The 19,450-nt window shown below is 33.3% G+C and overlaps 1 protein-coding gene across 2 annotated transcripts; it reads right to left on the bottom strand.

The window, feature by feature from the left end:
* Window positions 1–3,401: 3,401 nt before the first annotated feature.
* LOC106374662 (LOB domain-containing protein 27-like) lies at window positions 3,402–5,048 on the bottom strand. Of its 2 annotated transcripts, none has more exons than XM_022695017.2 (2): window positions 3,796–5,048; window positions 3,402–3,729 (listed from the first exon to the last, which is right to left on the bottom strand). In XM_022695017.2, exons 1-2 carry the CDS (start codon window positions 4,776–4,778, stop codon window positions 3,630–3,632), a joined length of 1,083 nt encoding a protein of 360 aa, XP_022550738.1. In that variant the 5' UTR covers window positions 4,779–5,048; the 3' UTR covers window positions 3,402–3,629. The 2 variants fall into 2 exon arrangements, with proteins under 2 accessions (XP_022550738.1, XP_013670090.1); XM_013814636.3 differs by having other exon boundaries at window positions 3,406–3,723.
* Between the last annotated feature and the right edge of the window lie 14,402 nt (window positions 5,049–19,450).

Below are 19,450 nucleotides of genomic sequence, written 5' to 3'. Positions count from 1 at the left end.
GGTTCTAGGGTGTTGATCGCAAAAGCTAAACATAAATAAGCGACCATATTGTGTCTTTGTTCATCTTTATTCTTAATGCTAGTTATAACCTGATCACTTAATGCTAGATCTTAGGTTGAATCTGCTCATTAACCGTGTAGTCGATTGCTTGATATTGAGTGAATGATCCGCACACCTCTAGTCAGCGAAAGTAGATACTAGAGTTCTCGGTGAACCTATCGGACTTGATCTCTATTGCTTGTAGTCGATCCTTGATCCAAACGAGAGTTTAGGTGTCAAGGTCGAACCACAAAGGGAGCATCACCACGACAGTGGGCTGTTCTACTTGAGTGATCCGTGTTCTAGATTGTGTTACATTGCGCTTGAATAAATGTTTGGTTTAGCATCAACACCCGATGAAAAACCCTAGATTAGCTTCTCTTTAATATTGAATTTACTCTTTGCAATCATTTACTTCACTAGCACGTTACCACCCAAATTCAAACCCCAAGTTTAGTTTTAGCTAAGTTGAAAACTCATAAGAATAAAATGTAGACTCATCTGGATTGAATCTTAAATACTACAATTACCAATGTTAACTTGACAGTAGGAAAAGTTAAGTTTTAGTGTATCATTTACGAAGTGATTTTTTTTTTTTTTGAGCTCTCACGTTAAAAGTTTTAGTGGTTAAATTCAATGATACCTTAGTGAATTTTTATATTTCATTTATTATATAATTAAGAAATAATTTAATATTAGTAATATTAGATTTATATGTTATATTAGATAATCGATTAGAAATTTATGTAACAAAATTAGCAAAATAAAAACATATTTTAAAAAAGAAGATAATTCTTATATATTGTTTGTTATCTAGAAATAATATTTTATATTATAAATGTTAAAAATTAAGATCAAAAACAATTTGTAATTCAAAAACATTTGTACCTAGATATTTTCTAAAATATTTCTATTATGTTAGTTTTTTTAATTTCAACACAATAATAAACATATATTTTGATGAAATACTTTGTTATATATACAATTTATTTGATGTTTGATTTAACATTTTTGAGAACTTAAATAACAATTTATCATGATGGTTTTGAATTAATAAAACATTAGCTAATAAGTATTCGTAAAAATGTTAAGCATGCATTGCTAGTAAAACACCTAGTTAATTCTATATTGTAATATTCAAAGATTCTCCGTTTTAACCACTAATGTCCTTTGGAATTTACACATATGATCCCATCCCGCTCTCAATATCAGTTTCCAAAGAAGATTTTGATAGTTTGATTCACATTCCCATGTACTCTTTTTACCTAAAAGTAGAGATGATTTGTCAAAGTTAATACACTGATCTGAGTCTTTTCCAAATATCCTAACAACTCTCTTCACTTCATGACATTCACATGGTTCCATCTACAGAAAAAAGGTTATCATCAGCGAAAAGAAAGTGTAACACGGAGGGGTAGCTTGCGAGACATGCATCCCCGTTATCTCCCTCTGATTTTTTTGCATGATTAAGAAGAACCTTACATAAAATAAAAAGGAAAAGAGACAAAAGATCTCGTTGACGTAATCCTATCTAAGGCAGAATACTGCCTTTCGGCTGAACATTTATCAGTACATGGTACTTGACAGACGTTATGCATCACATTATCCAGTCAATCCAAGTTGCTGAAAATCCCATTTACTGCAAGACAGATCTAATAAATTGTCATTTTATCCGGTCACACGCTTTACTTATGTGTGTTTCGATGGATATTCATTTGTTTCTTCCTCTCAGATCTGTTCTAGGCACATGAAACATATCTTGAACAATTATTAAATTTACGAATATACTTACGAATGAATATATATATATATATATGAAAAATTACATACGATATTTGACACGAGTATAATTTCTGAAAATTATAGACGATTAAATAGTAGATTCACCACCAGATATGTGTTCAGCTGTTTCAGTCAAAAATTGAATAATTTCTTGATGTAGAAGATTGTAATAAATAACACTTTTAACAGGGTAACATGGAGCCATGGCTGTAAACTTAACCGGAATACGAAAATACCTACAACCTTAAGTGCTTGTCATCTATGGGAAAACTTAGTTGTGTTCTTATTCATCTTGCATTAATGTATGATGAATTTCTTTTGGCATCGGGCGCGTACTCAAGCATCATCTCTTCATGACTGCATGTGATTCTATTTGTGAGGCATGTATCTGCTTCACCGAGAACATCACGCTTTTTCATTTATATCCATCCGCTGCTGCAACTAAGGAACATATTCTTTCACTTTAGAAGGATTGTTGTCCAAACCGTTAAAACTTCCAACAACTAAAAAAAAAAAATCAAGAAAATTAAAGGGTAATTTGTCAACTATAACCTAAAATTTGAATTTAAATGTAAATTTACATTTAAAATTCAGTCTAATAGAAAAGTTACCTAAAATAGTGAAACTACAGTTACCCCTTTATGACCTAAAAAATTAATTAAACATTTTTACAATTATATAATGAAATATTCTATTAAAATATACTCTTAGTATTTAATCTTAAAATTAAATTATAAAATTTTGAAAAATATATTAATGAAAAATATATTAATGAAAAATAAATTGATTTTTTCAAAGTTTCCAGATTTGAATCCAGGAACAGGCTTCCTCGTCGGACTTTGCCGACAAACTGTATCAACAAACTTCTTTAACATTTTTCATAAATTTTTTATTGTATATTACTCTTGATTGTAAATTTTGTATCTTTTATTATTTTAATTTGTAACTTTACGAGTTATCATTAACCATCAACTTCACATTTTTTCTTACATCATTATTGCCAAAAATCAAATAATTCAGGGGGGGTGTATTAAACCGAGAGTTTTAGGTGATTTTTGTCAAAATGACAAATCCACTGTTATTGAAACATGAATTTTAAAAACTCATTTAAAATCTAATGTTATTGAACTTGACATTTTATAAAGTACTCTGAAATCCACTGTTATTGAAAATATTTTAAGTCGTGGAGTTTTCAAGTTTTCAAGTGATTTTAGAGTGTTTGGGTAGAGTTTCTTAGTTAAAAAAATTAAAACTCAAATCCCATGGTTTTAGGTGATATTCTAGAGTGGTTTAACAAAAATTATTTTATTCTCTGCAATTCGTTAAAATCATCTAAAACCTCATTAAAAATCAAATCACCCCAAATTTTAGATTGAATACACCCCCCCCCCCCCCCCCCCCCCCTTAGAATTTCTAAGTCATATTAGTTTTTAAGTAATGTCAACATGAAAATTATGAAAAATAAGCTATCGTTATAACAAAAGGTTTATATCACAATTTCAAACATAACACATTTAAAAAAAAAAAAATAGTACCCTAAATGTTTTGGTCATTTTCCATATATAACCTTAACATAAAATGTAATTTAAAAAATGAAACCCATACTCAGATTTTAAATAAATAACTCATATAACTGCGTATAACTTTCTAAAAAAAAAAACAGATACAATGATAAGTTTAAGAATCAATTCCAATAACAACGGTTTTGGGATTAATTAAAAACAATCAACAAAACTCAAAATTTGAATAAAAAGATCCCCACTGAGAGATGACAAAAAAAAAGAAAAAAAAAAGATCCCCACTGAGAATCAATTCACACTGGTGAGACTGAGGCAAGTTGCCGCACTCCTCAATTCACTCTCTCCAGTTTCATCTGTACGTTCCTTTAGCGATTCACCCGAGCTGCAACTACCAAAAATCGAATTCAAACATTTTCCCCAAATTTTTGAATTTTATAAACAAGAAAACACATACCTTGAAGCATAAGTTAATTTTGTATCTGGAAATGATTGCTTATCATCGATTATTTCTAGGAACTGATGGATTTCATCATACTCGACATCATCTACTTCATCTTGCTGATTTGATACCATCTGATGATTAACGAGTTGAGACTGTATCGCCGTCACACCATTATTGCTCTTCATCTCGTTACAATGCTCGTTTTGATTGCTAAATCCATTGTTGTGATGATAAGGAAATCGATTCTGACCCCAAGCTAAAGAAGCATCTACATTGTTGTTGTTGGTGGTGAGAGTCTGATCCTTGCATGAATCTGTATACACAGGAGAACTATAGCCATTGTTATTAATCTCACTAGAACTATAAGTGTAACACATCTGAGGCTGTTGCGGCTGTCTTTCAAAAACTGGCAAAGGACTAAAGAATGGTATGGTATTGTTTTGGTTATTGTTAACCATAAGTCCCACTCCCAAATTAAGTTGTGATGTAACATCTTCTAATTTTTCACCAATCTCGTGACTCATCTGATTGTGAGCGTTGTGATGATATTGCCCGGTGTTGGTGTTGTTACGATGTATTTGTAGTTGTGAATTGATCATTTTTAGCTCTTCTTCAGCGAGCCAGATCATATACTGAAGTTGTTGTGTGATTCCGAGGCAACCGTGAATAGGGTTACGGTCACGGACATAAGATTGGAAGATGATTGATTTCATGGCTTCTAGTTTCTGTGCTTCATCAAGGTTCTCGAGGATCTTGATGATGCTTCTAACTCCGAAGAGGCTATGAACATTTTGGAAGATTTTTGGTTGCTCCGCTGGGAAGTAGGGCGCGAGTGGGCAGTCTGTGGCACAACGTCTGCGTTGGTACTTGCACGCGGAACAAGCACCACTCGTGCCACCTTTGAGGGTCATGAAAATAATGAGGGATAACAAGAGAAGATCCAATAACTTCTCTAGTGACCCAATGAGATTGTGGATGGTTTTTATTTGGCTCATTAGATGGGGAAGAAATTAAAAAAAAGATTTGAAAAAGAAAATGAAACAGAAATGGAGTATTTGAATAAGAAGTGTGTGTTAATGGTTTTTGGTAAATGAGAAAGGAAGAAGAAGGAGTCTCATATATAAGCCGGAATTTGCTGAGTATGAAGAAGACTAAGCAAACAAAAGAGATTGCTATTAGGTTTAAGAAAATGAACCTAATCTTCAGGGACAATTTTTCTTTTATGATTTTTTGGATTTGAGTTTTTGTTCTTTTCTAAAAATAGTGTTACTTGAAGAATATGTGCGTTTTAGTAAGTAATATATTTATAATCCTATTTGTTTCTATACTACAGAGAAATTTTAAACTTTTTTACTTCTATATCAGATTTGGTGTATTTTAGTTAATATATCATAAATAAAAAAAACTTTGGATCAAGTTTTGTAGATTTTAAATTGAATTTTCTTCTTCAATCATATTTAGTTGAACCATAATTAATCAAAATTTAATTCAAACTAAATATGGATCCGCAAAGGTTATTTTTCACATATATTAAAATATTAATTTTTATATTCCAAAATTTATGACTAAATTGTAAATATTTTGGTATTATTATTTAACTCTATAATAGATCTATTTTACGTCATTTGAAAAAAAAAGAAACTCTAAATATAAAGATAAACGTGTAGAGAGGCGCGAGTGCGGAAATATGGTATTTTGTACCTTTAATGGAAGGTATATATAGTTATTTTAAGTGATTTTAGGAATATATGGGTTTACCTAGATAAATTACAATTTATTAGTTTTTCTTTTATAATTTCAATTAATATGATAAAGTTATTGTGGTATACGTTTATAATATCTATATAGCAAGTATTTATTAGAGATTAAACTGATCGGTTGTAACTAATAATCATGGAAACTGTAATATTGATTTTGTATCAGATAATCATAATTTCCGCTTTCTAAATATATTAGATTTCCACAATTATTGGTAATGACTGGTTGAACTTTAACTTATATTATTTTTAACCATTAATCTTATATAATCATGATGTAGCTTTTTAAAGTAAGAGCCTACCTGCACCAAGTACAACTTTTTTTGTTTGTTCTTCTTAAAGAAACTATTATCCAATTATGATGTAGCAATTTTCTACTGCAAAAACATACAACTGCAGCAATAAAGCTACATACTAAATCCTACATCATAATTTCTACTACAATTCTACCAATCATCCCCATTATCCTCAAGTATATAAAGAAACTGATCTTACAATTTTTTTTGATATAGGTTTCATAAAAATTTGATTTTTAAATTTTTATTTCTCCACTTACTAACCAATAAATTTGGTTCAAATATTGAATAAACCAGTGTTTTAAATCTATGATTCTATACACCATATAAAGGGTGGTTCTACAAAATGAGAGGTTGAACCACTTTTTTCATTAACATCCATGAGAGACGAATGAGTAATATGGGACTTATCGGATTCATTATTTTATAAATATTATATTACGTGAATTATAATGTTCTCGGTTGATATATTGGAAAATGTAATGTTCGTTTGAATTGCTAATTTTTATATTTTATGTTAGATATTGGTAGATGATTTTTTGAAAAGATACGATATTAAGTTTACAATTTAGTTCAACAAATTCAATGAAGCAGTCGGTCTACATGTCAATTTGGATGATCAAATTAATTGTTTCAAGCAAACTAAAGAGGTTATTAGGGCGCAAATTGGAGATAGAGCTGCCAACAAGCATGTTAATGATGCCATTTACTTCATTGGCTTGGGTATAGCTTTTAATTAGACCACTTAATTTGGTTCTTCTGTAGTTTCTTCTCCTTTTCGTTTTAAAAGAAGTATTTTAATCACAATCATCATTAACATAATTTCTCTCTTTACAATTTAAATATATAGGAAGCAACGATTACGTAAACAATTTCTTGCAGCCATTTATGGCAGATGGGCAGCAATATACACATGATGAATTTGTCGAACTATTGACCTCAACCCTAGACAATCAACTCACGGTATATATCCCAACCAACTTCTACTTCTGCTTCATTTTCTGAAATTCAAAATACAAAGCTCCCATTTTGTATTTTCCCAAATTCTATGGTTAGTCTTCTCAATGCATGGCTGAAGTTTTTGTTTTTGTACCCGTTTTTAATAAACTCTAACTTTTGTAATATTCATGAATATTTTATCTAGTTTGACAAGCATTAAAACTAGGGATATTCATATATAGTAACTTCGTAAATTAATATAAAACTTCAATTTTTTTAGATATATAACCAAGTAAAAATTGTCAAAACAAAAAAAAAAACAAAAATGTGAATAATCCATAGAAAACGTTTTGCAGGTCTTCAATATAAAAAATTTTGCTCACATTTTGCGACCCCAGTTTAGTTTTAAATGACTTTTGGTATCAGATAAATTATCATTCTCAAAACACGTTTACTGTTCAGTTAACTAAAGTATTACATTCGAGTTATTTGGTTAATTATATTAATAAATATGATGGGAAGCAAACAATATACAAACTAGGAGCGAGGAAGGTTATATTTCATGGGCTAGGTCCATTAGGCTGCATCCCATCACAGAGAGTAAAATCGAAGACAGGTTATGTGCCTCAAGCATGTCAACGAATGGGTAATCTTATCTGTTAAAATAGAAGTGATGACTTAGTTCATGTGTGATTTTTTTTTATTTTGACCACTCCTTAAAAAATTGTTTAAATTATATTTTTTATAAATATATGAATTATTTTTAATTATTCTAAAACAAAAATCAAATAAATATTCCTATATTTTCTCTGAAGTTGTATATGAATAAAATCTTTTCATATCTTCTTATTTACAATATACATATATTATTCATTTTCATTAAAATAAACCTTTTAAATATTTAATTAATTTCATATTTATTTAGATAAATGTAAATTTCATTTTTCACCAAATATTTTTTATAAAATATTTTTTAATTTCATGTTTATTTAAAAATTTAATGTATACTTCATTTTCAATAAAAAAACTTTTTAAATATCTAATTATTGTAATTATAACTAAAATCATGTAGAATTTTGTATTAAATTTGTGATATTAATTTAATATAATACTTTTCAATTAAAATTTTGAACCTTTACCAATAATATATTTCAATTCAGAATTTTGTATCACAATATAAAATATGCTATCACTGAAAATTAAAAAAAAAGTTTATTGTATGTGTACTATAAAATTGTTGTATTTTAAAATATTATATCATACAATATAATTGTAAATATTACAATTAGTCACGTAAAATAAATAATTATGTGTATACAAATAAAAATAATTACCCACACGGTTGTGCGGATCAAGATCTAGTGGAATTTAATACGAGGACAAAGAAGCTTCTAGAAGATCTCAACAAACGCCTTACCGGAGCTAAATTTGCGTTTGCCGACACTTATCCAGCCGTTCTCGTTCTCATTGACAACCCCACGCGCTACGGTAAGAAAATTTTACTCATTGTCCCAAAATCAGTATTTAGCGTTTTGTTTTCTTTACCTCATGTCTCATGAAGTCGTAGTTTGCGTTTTGTTTCTTTTTTTAATTCTTGTAAACTCCTAGTTTGCGTTTTACTCACTTACACAAACGCAATTTTACAATAAACGCAGGATTTAAGGTAGCGAACACGTCGTGTTGCAACGTGGACACGAGTGTTGGAGGGCTTTGTCTTCCCAATTCAAAGATGTGCAAAAACCGTAAAGACTTTGTGTTTCTGGGACGCGTTCCATCCGTCCGATTCAGCTAATCAAATCTTAGCCGATCAACTTTTCTCTTCTCTTCTTTCTTCTTCTTCTCATTCTCCTGCTCCTGCCCCTAAAAACAATTATTACTCTAGTTTTTGTTGGAGAAGAAAAGGACTAAACAAATGTGTTGTTATATACTCCTCGAACGAGATGCATGTGTAATTATTTCATTATATGTTTCTGATGTAACCGTCGGGAGAAGTATGTGTGCCTTGTTACGTAAGTATTATTTATGTTGAGATAATTATGGTTTTGTATGTTTCTTGGATACATCTTGTCTCGTGCGCGTTTTATGGTTCCTGAACATACACTAGATATAATTAGGTGGGAAAAATATCCATGATTCGTTATTCATTTGGATATGAATCGAAAATATGAATATATATGACTCTAAATCAAATCAAATACTAATATCCAATATCCGTAAGAAATGAAACACATCATAAATACCTAACATTTGTAAGTATGGATATCCGATCTGATATTGCATATTAGTATTTACATATATATCATCTTCGGCCTCGTGATGGATTTTCCATAAAATCAAGAATCCGAGATCCGAACCCGAACCGAAAAACTAGATCTATATCTAATATGAGATGTAAAAAATACCCGAATGGATCATGTAGGATACTACAAAACATATATGAACCTACTATATTTTTTTCCGGCTTCGCAGCTGCCTTCTTCGGCTTCGGGAGCAAAAAAGCTGAAGATGAATTTTACGGAAATGGTACAAATGAAAACACAAATCATTATTCAAATCAAATATTATAGAAAATAAACTATTAATATGACACATCCAGGTAGAGGACATTAGACCAACATGTTTCATTGGTTTTATATCATCCTCTTTATAGCATCATTCGCACGCTGAAAACAAATACCAAATACCAAATACAACCATATTAATTGTAAAGTTTTGCTAGTTATGTGTGTTGTAGTTGTACCAATTATACTAGCTATGCATGTTTTAATTGTACGATAACTCATTCTAGTTGTACTAGTTATACTAGTTTTAACTATACTAGTAATACTCTACGTTTTTATTTGTCAAAAGTTTCGTATATTGAAGATGAAATTTGATTTCATATGAGTTGAGAATTGATTGAGGATGATTATGTGTTGATCCAATTTTGCTGGATCGCTATTTTTCTTCTTCTTTTCGGTGAATATCATGTTTTCAAAGTATTATGGGATGGAGAATACGAAAACGGAGGAGATGATGATTGTGGATAAGAGGATGGAGGAGATGGAGATAAAAGAGATGAAAATCAATCTGAATTTGGATGGATTTTTGGAAGCGTGATTGGAGAGGGAAAGTTGTTCATGTGTGAGAACTGAAATGGGAGAAGGAATTGGGGTTTAAGATTAGAAATCAGGTCGTTTTTTTGTTTAGAAAAATTGGTTTAGATATGATTGGTTATGTTAGTAAATAACTTGAACTTCATAGGTTTAAAAGACATTTTACTTATTTTTAAAATTAAAGTTTATTTATAGAAAATCAAATTGTAAGGGATCCAAAACAGATGATTTCATAGTCATGTGAGCTATATTAAAATCTGATCTATTTTTTATCTTCTAAAAAGTAATTATTATTGAATTTATTACTACTATCAAAAAGACACATCATTATTTATATATTATATAATTTGTTTTCAATATAAGCACACCATATAGAACTCAAAGACGCGGCCGTTAAGCAAGCAAGTACTGTTGCAATGTGCCTTTATTTAGGTTGAAAAATCAAAAACTTTGGAAGGACTTGATTGGTCTTCTCTTTTTTAAGTTTAAAATCAATAATCTAAGCAAAATCTATTAGTTTTGAGTTAAAAAAAAACAATGCAAATGATTAAAGCGGCTGTTATTTAGAGAGTTGCAGAATTTTCTAACCTAAATGAAAAAAGATGAAATGAAATTTACAATTATTCTTCATTAAAAAGCAAATAATAATATTAAAAAATTACTTTTGGGTACTTGAACTTTTATAGCCCATGATAATAAGAGCCAGTCAAAACAAAAAATTAAGGATTTCAATCAACATCAAATTATATAAACTAAAACATATGTGTGAAAACTTGTAAAATAATTCCCGATTAATCCCATATCATATCATGGTCAAATAATTTGGCATCTGTAAGCGTTAGACCATCTTCAGCCTTAATTCATATTTTCACTTTTTGCTTCATTTTAAGAATGTTCTGCTCCAATTCTACTTTCTTATTGCGTAGTGAAGCAATAAACGGTGTTAATTCAAATTGGAGATATATTGTTTACATTATTATTTTGTGAAATTAGATTATTTAAATAATAAATGGATTGTTAACGGAGTACATGTTAATGAACAAAATCTTTAAAACACATATAATCATATTTAAGCTTTTTTGTGTGAAAAGTATAATAGATAATATATTGAATAAATTTTTTAATTAATCATTTAATATCTCAAGTTTAATTCTTTATTTAAGTTTTGTGTAATATCCTTAGTTAAATTTAAAAAATATTGTTAGGATATTATTATTTTAAAAAACACACATGAAATAAATCATGACTTCTATTTTAATAGATATCATATTTTATTTTTATATATGAGATAAAAATGAATATTTTTTCTAACAGACTGTTTTAAAATCTTTTTAAAATGTATTTTCAAAAGTTAATCAATTTAAATTATTATTATCATTTAAATATAATTGAAAATAATTTATAAAAAATTATTTTCCATTTATAAATCCAAAATAGATTGTTTTTTATTTCAAATGATATTTTATGATAATTATAATTTAAATTAAATATTTTTTGTAAATAAAATTTAAAATGATGCCAAAAATATTTTGTTAAAAAGGAACATGCATTTTTATTTAAAATAAAAAGATAAAGATATTGGAAGATGATATAACAAAATTTGTTAAATTTGCTAAGCAAAAGTCCAAATTAATAAAAACCAGACATGAAATAAATCATGACATCTGTTTTCATAATATTGATGATTTACTAGAATATTCGTTTCAGTTATAGACTGTTATTTGTTATGCAAATTATGTTAGATTATTTGAGTTTTAATAAAAAAAATAATGGTAAAAAAAATTATAATTTAAAAGTTGGGAATGAAGTTTGAGAAATATCTATAATTTTAATTTTGAATGCTGTTAATTCTGGAGCTACATTGGAGGAATTAATTAATCGAAGTTCTTAATCCAGTAATTGCAGTTTATCTCTCGAGACAAACCAATTTTCTTTTATTGTCTTTGAACCTGATAATTGCAAGAAAAGTGCATATGAACCATCTCATTTCAGAGAGAGATAAAGAGAGAGTGTGTGGCAATGGCTTAAGCAATGCTGGTCCTGAGTAATTCGGCGCCTAAAGAGAACTAAGAAAATGATGCCCCATAGTTTGGAGAAAAATATTTCTATCATTATTATTTTAACAGAAATAAAACAAATTCACTATTCTGATTACTATAAATTAAAGAACAATAAAAACTTTCTGAATTTTGTTTTATGGAAGATTGTTTCGTAAACTTTTTTCTGATTGTCTTACAAAAAAATTTCCGTAAAAGTTTCCAAAGTTTTTTAAGGATGATTGTTCATAAAACTGTTTCGCGTAAATAAAACCTTCTAAAATAATGTATTTCCCAATAATCCTTATTTGTATAGAAATCTCTTTATTCCCTTTTCAGGAAAAAATATATGGAGTTTGTTCTATGCATCTTTGTTCAAGTTGGCACGGTGTATGTGGAATTGTTATCTCAACATTTCCTGCTCATTCTTGTAAATGATATGATTCTCGGATGGTTTCAGCCGTTTATTTTGCTTGAACAGAATTTGACCCCAACAGTTAGTCCTCCCCCAACTCATGAGAATTGTGTGTAATTCTGATGAGTTAAATATAAGCCATCAATGGCTAAGTGTCGCATTTCCGATCCTGAGCATTTCCGGAGCCGAAGTGAATGTTAATTGGATACACTTTTTACCTCCTTATAAGAAGAGGATGTTCCCTTCATTCTCTTTTAAGGTATAGGAAAAAAAATTCTCTCTCTCTCTCTCTCTCTCTCTCTCTCTCTCTCTCTCTCTCTCTCTCTCTCTCTCTCTCTCTCTCTCTCTCTCTCTCTCTCTCTGGTTTAAAAAAATTGATACACCATGGGTTTTACTGGTTTTTTACCATTATATATCTTATTTTAGACTCTATTATATATTCCGAGTCGTTTTAGAGTCTTTACGGGTTTAAATACATTTTCGACTATTTTAGAGATTCTGGAACTATTTGGAGGTTAGAAAATGTCAAGTTGGAATTTGACATACGTTATCTCTGCAATGAAAGTTGATTGATCTGATTGTTGCGCTTTGAGTTCTAAAACTGTTCTTAATAAATCCTTGATAATTTATGTATCTCCAGTTTTGATTTCCTGCGAATTTCTCTAGGTCTAGCGGCTTTCTTCATCGCTTACAACTCTTTAATAGACTGTTGTTTACTGCTTTCTATTATCCATCTTGCTTAATTCGAAAGCCAATAGTATATTTTCTTATCCGAGTCTATGTGGATTTGATCACTAAGTGCTACATCGTACTTCGAAATTGCAAAGTAGCTCAAAGGTAAATTTGAGCATATCAAATTTCTGGCACCGTTGCGAAGACTCTAATTCACCATTAGATTAGGTCTAGAATTAAGACTAGATTTTTTTTTACTTACTTTTTTCTCATGTGTGTTTCAGGGGAAGTAATAAGGATAATCAACTTTTAAATCTTTCTTTTCAGGAGCTACTTAAATTTGGAACGCACTAACCAGAAAGCAAAAAGATCAGTGTCTAGCAACACCCTTAGAGTACCGATGGACACGGTCCAAAGAAAAAAAATCAACCGACACCTTTCAAGTGACGATTGACACCTTACGTGAAACTGCAGAGATTGGTAACCCGATGATATTAGAGGCTGATGTTGAAGGAGTCTTACGAGACCAAGAGGGTCATGCGAGCAACATATCTCGGCAGCTGATCGATGATGTTGCGAATGTGATTGAAGGTGAAGTGGTTGTTTCTGAGAATGTAGGGAATTCCAGAGTTGTTCGAAACAGTGCATTTGGAGATTACAATAAGACTGAGCAGCTCTATGCTAACAGGTATGCGATTCGAACTCCACCATTCTAGAGTAATGACTTTGAGCTGAAACCCGTGTGCTAGACTATTGTGGGTCAGCAACCTTTTCATGGTATTCTTCATGAGCATCGCATGGATTCCCTTTAGAGGTTTGAGGATCTAGTTACGAGAATCAAGCTTAATGGTGTCTTTGAACACCATTTTTTCTGCAAGATGTTCCCATACTCCCTTGTTGGGATGCGGCTTTCTGGCTCAAGCAACTGCAGCTACAATCTTTGAATACCTGGAATGCAATCAAGAATGCCTTCTTGAACAATTATTTTGATGATGCAAGGTCTGAGGAGCTGAGAAATAAAGTCTACATTTTCTCAAGGGCATATTGAGGCATTAAAAACATTTTGGGGAAGATTTAGAGTCTACTAGAGAGTTTGCCAACACCATGGATTTAGTGAGGTTTAACCATTGGGTATCTTTTTCAGTGGTATACTGGAGGTATCAGATGGCTCTAGATGCAGCAAGTGAAGGAAACTTCAAAACTAGGAGTCCTGAAGAAGCTAGAAAGCTAAATTAGAACTTGGTATCTAGCAATAGTACCAACAATCATGATCTTGATAGAAAAAAACTAGCTGAAGTTAAGCCAAACTGGATTATTTTCACAATCTCTTTGTGAACAAGAAATAGCTTCACTTTAATGCAGATGTTGAAACTATGGAACCAAGTGAAGATAAGGATTGAAAATATGTGAATGAGATTGGTTTTCAAGGTTTTATTCAGAGGTCTCAATTTCAGAAACCTTTCAACGGTATGGATCCTCAACTTATCAGATTCCTCCTCCAGCAACTCCGAATAGAATAATAGAATCCATGTTGGATAAGGTCTTAGAAGGCCAACAGAAGATGAGTGTAGAGTTCAATAGGAAGTTGTATTATGTGTACACTAAGATGAATGGGAAATTTGAATCTCTAAACACTCATGTGAAGAATCTGGATACTCAGGTTGCACATATTGATGAGACTGTAAGAAGGCAATAAGGGATGCTTCCTGGAAGGTCATAAACGAACCCCAAGACAGTTTTCAATGCTATTTTGGTAGAGGATGGAAAACATCACGGATCTGGAAAGCAAAACAAACTGAAAGAAGGTGACTTTGGAATCATGAGTTCAGTGTCGATCTACACTCACTACTGTTGTTGATTGACACCCCATGAGAATCGCGGATCTTTGAGTTTTTTCAGAAGGAAATTGATATACCATGGATTTTACCTATTATTAGCCATGGTATATAGGTGTTTTAAGATAGATCTACTACTATATATAGTCTATTTAGAGTGTTTACAGGTTCAGAGACGATTTGGAGGGAAATAGTGATTTTTGTGTCTTTTGGAGCCTTTTGAGTGCAGAACTGCACAGATGCGTCAGATGTCTAGCTATGGATGGAGACTTTTCCACCGTTAGATTGAGCCCATCTTTTGAAAAATGATAGATCGTTGAGTTAGCTTTCCAATCCCACCGGTTTGAGGTCAATCAGCATCCTATACCAGAAGTTATGCCCATTTTACTGAAGAGTGGTCAGTCTGCCTCGCGAGAGGAAGCTGTTAAGGAGATGAAGGACTGTCGATCAACGGTGCACCCTTGGTGTCAATCGACGCTGATCCCAGAAAACAGGCCAAGCCTGTTTCGTGACCAATTTAGGTCCAGAAGCCACCACATATTACCAAAATACCCCTGGACGACCTGAAATCCTATTTTACTGTTTCTAAGTCATTGTTGACGGCTATGCTTCATACTATTCTAGAGACAGAAATCTTAGGATTGGAGACAGATATGTACACTTTGAGAGATATCTGTACACCTTGAGAGAGGGAAGATCTTGAACTCCCTTTGTTTCTTTACTTTATTCTGTTTTTATTTATCTATTGCAATATTATTCAGACCATCATAACTATGTCTTTTATGAATATGTCTGAGTAGTATTATTGTTAGATTTGAGGTTTCTCATAAGGTTGATTTATGTATTACTAACTTGAGCTGTTTCTAGGGTGTTATAGTTCTTCATCTAGTTGTTCTTAATGATAAGTTTAGGATTGATTACCCTTTAACTTAGATCTTAACATTAATTGACAACAAGCCATTGCTTGACTCAATACCTGAAACCAAACTAGTTTGATCAAACTATTTTCTCAACTGTTAACAACCTCAAATCAAACCAATCGAGCAATTACCTTGCTCACCAATTCATTTTACTGGTTTAAAACCTATTAACCTATTAATCTAGATTTATTTCAAAGACTATAAATCTATTGTGTAATCCTAGAGTCTCTGTAGATTCGATCCCTAAGTACTACATCTGAACCTCTTATTTGAGAGAGTAATTCACTCCTTAGGGTAATTTGAGTGATATCAAATTTTAGTGAAAAAAAAAGACGTTAATAGTGGTAATGAAAATTTTGTTAAGTTTAAAACCACTTTCCGACACAAAATTTTTTTCTTGGTTTTTCAGGTACATGTCCAGCAATACCATAAGCAACAAGGAAACTCAGTTGTTATTCTCATCAGATCCGGCAAGCTTGGAACGTTCAATCCGCAAAGAAATATGTTCCTCATCGATCGACAACACCACTTGTTCGTCACTCGATTTTCGTCAGCCACCGTCGACCCAGACACTAGTCTCGTCGACCGACACTCGCTCACCACCATCGACCGAAGACACTCATCTTCCGTCGACCGACATCTTCCATCCGAAATCGATCGATACTTCAGTCCGAACATCGATCGATACTGAGCCGCGACACATGGTTGCAACTTTGATTCTTGTACGTGATGAGAGGGGAGACCTGCATGACCAGGAAGGTTATTTGCGTAATGAAGCAGGACAGAGGATATATGCTCAGGGTGCTGTAATCCCCGAGTCTCATACTGATGCTACAGGAACCACTGTACCTGTATATGAAGCTGCTCGACCCAGAACGTTGGTTTACTACAACCGTCCAGATCAGTTCTACACCAACAGATCAGCCATTCGTTCTCCAACTATTCTGAGGGGGAACTTCGAGTTGAAGCTGCAGTACTACACACTCGTGGGATAGACACCCTACTATGGGTTATCTCACGAGCATCCTATGGACCATCTGGAGAGGTTCGAGAATCTTATATATGCTATTAAAGTCGAGGGAGTCTCTGAAGACTACCTCCTATGCAAGCTCTTAAAGTACTCACTTGTTGGAGATGCTTCGCATTGGCTTAAGCAGTTACCACCAGGATCTCTCACATCCTGGAGTGACATCAAGAATGTATTCTTATGCAACTTCTTTGATGAGGCGCGTGCTGAAGACTTGAGGAGCAAGATTGCTACATTCACTCAGGAGCCTGTAGAGTCATTCAGAAGCTTCTGGATCAGATTCAAGTCTTATCAGAGAGACTGTCCACACCATGGATTCAATGAAGTACAACTGCTCAGTACTTTCTACAGAGGCATCGCGGTGCAGTATCAGATGGTTCTTGATGCTTCCAGCAATGGGAACTTCAACACCAGGAATCCATAGGAGGCAGTGAAAGTTATTGAGAACTTAGCATCCAACAGCAGCACCAAGAACACTGATTTTGAGAGGAAGAAATCTGCCACCATTCTTGGGAATGATCAGATGGATGAAGTGAGGGCACAGCTGGACAGTGTTCACAAGCTTCTCAGGAAGCAAGTCTGCTTGGTTGAGGATGCAGAGGCTGTAGACAAAAAGGGTAGAGCAGAGGTAAAAGAAGATGTGAACTTCATTTGTGAAACTGGATTCCAAGGATCTGGAAACCAGGGTGGAAACATAAATTCCTATGGAAATAGGGGCAATTTCAACCAACGTTCACAGCACCCGAAACCCTATAGCAACAACTACAGCAGCAACAATAGGGGTTATGGAAACTCCTACTACCAGAAGCCACCACCACCTACTCAAGAGAGCAAGATTGAAGAGATGCTTGTTAGGGTTCTTGAGGGACATCAACGCATGACGGTGGACTTCAATGGGAAGATTGACTCTGTCTACACAAACCTGAACAAAAAGTTTCAGACTTTGAGCACTCATGTGAAGAAGCTGGAGATGCATGTTGTTTAGACAAGAGAAGCTTTAAAAGGCAAGAAGCCTTAACAAGAGGGGGTAGGACATGATGTGATGAAGCACCACGTGAATGCCATCATAGATGATGATTTTTGGCAAGTGGTGAAGCAGGAGGAGATGCAAGAAGGAGATTTCGAGGTAGAAAGTTTGATGAGTTTCGGCGGATCGCATTGGTGTCGATCGACGCCGGACTTCGAACATCGATCGATGGACTTCAATCAAAATCGATCGACAGGCTCTCCAGAGCATCGATCGACGACACCAACAGAGTCGACCGCATCTTGCAATGCCGTGAGGATCATGACTCACGAGGAGTTCGCAGCAAAACACCCACATCCGCCCAACCCTGTTTACGTCAAGATCGATCGACATTTTGACCCCGTCATCGATCGACAGAAAGAGACCGCCATCGATCGACAACCTCCAACACCCATCGATCGACGAGCACCTCTTACATACCGAGTGCAGATGCCAAAGATAGATGTTGCACGTCTAAATGAACACAGGACACGACCCAAACCTTCGAATAACCCACCAGAGACCATCAGGACACCTTTAGATGATGCAGCATATCCTATGGAAGTTGATAGGGTTCCTATGGTAAGAACCCTGAGGAAAAGAAAGGAAAAAGTGGCAAAACATCTGAAGAGGGGAGCTAATGAAAAAGAAAGGGAAAGTTTCCAAAAAGAGAGTCTTCAGGATTCCTTTAGAAAAGCCATTCGAGGAGGCTTATTTTACCCACAGATTGTGGATGTTCTTCAGAGAAACCAGAGAAACTGAAGAGGACATTAGGAGAATGTTCTATAAAGCTAGAGAAAGAATGAAGAAGAGGAATACACTGAAGAAGAAGAGTGATCCTGGGCAATTTGCAATACCATGTACGGTGAAGGGTATTGAATTCCCACATGCCTTGTGCGACACAGGAGCATCAGTCAGCATCCTACCTAGGGTTATGGCAGACCATCTGGGTCTGCAGGTGGAGCCTTCCAAGGAATTATTCACTTTTGTGGATTGTTCTCAGAGGAGCTCAGGAGGGATTGTGAGAGACCTAGAGGTGCAGATTGGTAATGCCCTAGTTCCAGTTGATTTCCATGTCTTTGATATCAAGCTAAACTGGAACTCTTCTCTATTACTTGGGAGAGCTTTCTTGTCAACACCGGGTGATATCAAATTTGAGGGGAAAAAAAAACTAAACTTCGGAAAACATAACGTCTGTCGATCGACAAATACACCTCATCGATCGACGAGAAAGGAAAAGACACGGGCTCATTTAAGTCGACATTAAGTCGACATTCAGACAAACCCGAAAACCCTACGAAAACACTTACATCCCTTTTCTCTCTCGTTTCTCGGCCAAATCCAACGGTTCTTGCGCTCAATCCACTCGATTTTCAACTCTCTATCAGTTTAGATCACTTAACCCACGCATCACCATGGTATGAACACAAAACTTTCTAAATTTTCGTTCTTGTTAGGGTTGAAACAAAAGAAGAACTAGAACCGGAATTTTCGGGCCTATATCGATCGATTTGTGTTGAGGGAATGATAGAATAACGATTACTGATCGATTTAACCGCTTATATATGCCATGCAAATCGAATTGCATCAATGGGTTTTTGCAGGTTCTCACGATGGAGATATTGATCGATGATACTCACTTTCGTCGATCGATTTTATTATCGACTTG

This window comes from Brassica napus, chromosome C1, assembly GCF_020379485.1.
Source record: "Brassica napus cultivar Da-Ae chromosome C1, Da-Ae, whole genome shotgun sequence".
Taxonomy (NCBI): domain Eukaryota; kingdom Viridiplantae; phylum Streptophyta; class Magnoliopsida; order Brassicales; family Brassicaceae; genus Brassica; species Brassica napus.
This window is presented reverse-complemented; position numbering and strand designations above follow the sequence as displayed.

Bases quoted from the DNA above. Each gene is read 5' to 3' on its own strand.
- LOC106374662 (XM_022695017.2), bottom strand. From the start codon at position 4,778: ATGAGCCAAATAAAAACCATCCACAATCTCATTGGGTCACTAGAGAAG. The intron at 3,730-3,795 runs GTATGTGTTTTC...GATTTTTGGTAG, and splicing joins AAATTAACTTATGCTTCAAG to TTGCAGCTCGGGTGAATCGC.